Raw genomic sequence first — 2,500 nt, 5'->3', positions numbered from 1 at the left:
CTGACTGACCCAGCTATGTGTGTTGACGTCTGTTTTTGTGTGTGGGTGTGTGTTTTTGTGTGTGGGTGTGTGTTGGGGGGGTGTGCAGGCCCTGTTCAGAGGATCCCAGGACGGGATTGTCTTTGTGATCCTCACCTTGCTAGACCCTGCCAGAGTGTGATCAGGTGAACATGAAATTATTTTTATAAAATAATGAATGGCTGCAAAAACTCTTGTTTGCTTTAAATTTGACTGTTGTCTGTATCCAGATGGTGAAAGGACGAAGTATGATTTGGAGATCTCTGTTTATAGAGTTTCTTTTCAGGTGTAGCTTTGGGGCAAAATAAGCTAAAAAAAAAATAAAGTATAACGACTACTGTTAATGCTGTGTCGCTGGTTTTCATTTTTAGAGAATTTAATGAACCTATGATTGTGGATACACTTGTTCTTTGCCACCTGCCACCTTCCTCTACTGGGCGAACAATTGAGTGCTTTGTGTGTGTGTGTGTGTGTGTGCGTGCGTGGGCGCGCGCGCGGTGCCCGCTTGTATTTGCCGGGAGGGGGAAGGAAGGGAGGTTGGAGAGGGGGGTAGTTCTCCGGGCGCTCTCTCTCTCTCTCTCTCTCTCTCTCTCTGTCTGTCATTGCTCGTGCTCTCGAATAGGCTGTCGGGAGCTCAACAAAGCGCCGGCTGTGAGACGTCCGTGCCAAGCAGCAGCAGCGCGAGGAGGTGGTCGGTGAGATGGTCTGACAAAAGAAAGATGCTCGCGTTTAACGGAGCCGTTTAGTGCATCAGTGCGGCCGCCACATCCGTGTTGAAAGGCAGTCTGCACGTACGATCAAAACGGGTTTTCCCTACTACCGCAGTCGCTGCATACGGGCGATTCCAGTCGGTTTTCGGAGGTTAACGGGTGAGTGACGGCCAAAACAGGCCGGTGTGTCAGCGAAAACGGCATCAGAAACAACGTCAGCGCGAGGCAGTGGGAGACGGCTCTCTGCACGGTGGGAGTGTTTACTTAACGAATAACGGAGACAGAGACCGCAGAGTAGCGGTAGCTGCTGCCGTGAGCCGGTGACTTGTCAGCGGAGATCTGGAGCCTGATGCTCCGCGCGGACAGGATGGACGAGTTTGAGACCGTGGAGGACGAGCCGTGGTACGACCAGCGAGATCTGGAACAGGGTAAGTCTGGCCTATAATACCGGGTAGGCTACCAAGAACAGTGACAAAGCGTGCTGCAGGTGACTGTTGCCAGTAACTCCGTATGTCATCACTTCAATGATGTAGCGCGCGCGTGTGTGTGTGTGTGCAGGCTATGTGTTTGTGCGCGTAGCCTACATCTGTCCGTCCTGCACCTGTCTCTCGCACATTTGTTGTGTCAAAAAAGAGAGGCTGAAGTCGTTACTGCGCGGCCCAGCTTTTGGGCAGATTTGTTGGACAAGAGATCAAGAACGACGGAAGATCAAGAACAAACCTCATTTCGATTAGAAGTTACACTCATCCCGTGTGACAGGCTTATAATAAACACACGTTATCGTTGAGAAACTGGTGTGTTGGTTGTCATGCAGAAGTAAGTGGCCAAGTGTTGTGCGATAATAATAGTAGCCTAATACTAAAAATAAAACATTTTTGTGAAGAAATTACCACTTTCACTGTTTTTTTCAGTACGACACAAAGAGCACAAAAGCAGGCAGTCTCTCTCGCGCGCAGCCCGGGCTACAGAGAAGAATGATGTCATTCGTTCGCTCTCACTGACAGCTTATTCATAGTATTAGAGCTCGTGCACAAAGTCAGCCCATGGCCCGCGACAACCAGCCGCAGCACGTGCCGTGGTTTGCACACACCAAATCATATTACTGTTCTGTCTTCTCTTTCCCTACTCATGCCTTTCTCTCGTTCTCGAGCTCGTCGTTTTCTTCTCCCGTCCCCATTCATCGGCTCACAATAGGCCCGCGTGCGCTCGTCTTGTCAGGTTCATCCTCACGGGCCAATCAGGCTACGTCCTCCCCATCCGCGAGGACCTGATTTATCACGTCTCACGGGGACGGGCACATTCATCATCCTGTTGGTCACCCCTAATTTTACGTCTGGGAGTGATCGATCAAATTTCTCCTCTGTTCCCCGCGTTCACCCGTGGCCTTAAAATATGCTGACTTTTGTGAAAGCCGAGTTACAGTCACACCGCAGGTTCCCAGTTCCCATGACCTCCAGTGAGGTGAAAACAAGAGGATGTAGTTCCACAGAACCCCCCCAACAGTCGAAAGTGACACCCTCATTGGAAGGTGACACTAGGCCTACAATGTATCAGCCGTCTAGTCGCCAAAAGCGTTTCAATTGGATTTAGCGAAAACCAAAGCGGAATGCCTGAGACCCGTGTGAAGGCGACGCATTCGGGATTCCTGCCTTCTGTGGAATTCCGCAGACGCGGAGATTTAGAACAATGGGCCTTTGACAGATTATGAGAGGAATGTTTGAGAAGGAGTGAACGAGCTCTTCGGTGCAGGCTAGACAACAACCAGCGCTTTT

At 50.4% G+C, this 2,500-nt stretch overlaps 1 protein-coding gene across 1 annotated transcript in view; it reads left to right on the top strand.

Annotated features, from left to right (window-relative positions):
* The first annotated feature begins 608 nt into the window (after positions 1–608).
* cdr2l (cerebellar degeneration-related protein 2-like) overlaps positions 609–2,500 on the top strand; it is a 15,712-nt gene continuing 13,820 nt past the window's right edge. The window contains 1 exon segment of the mRNA XM_048232452.1: positions 609–1,156. Coding sequence (XP_048088409.1) covers positions 1,078–1,156 — 79 coding nt within the window. The 5' untranslated portion in view covers positions 609–1,077.

This window comes from Alosa alosa, chromosome 22 (assembly GCF_017589495.1).
Source record: "Alosa alosa isolate M-15738 ecotype Scorff River chromosome 22, AALO_Geno_1.1, whole genome shotgun sequence".
Classification (NCBI taxonomy): Eukaryota; Metazoa; Chordata; class Actinopteri; order Clupeiformes; family Clupeidae; genus Alosa; species Alosa alosa.
The sequence above is the reverse complement of the archived record's forward strand: the minus strand, read 5'-3'. Positions and strand labels throughout refer to the sequence as shown.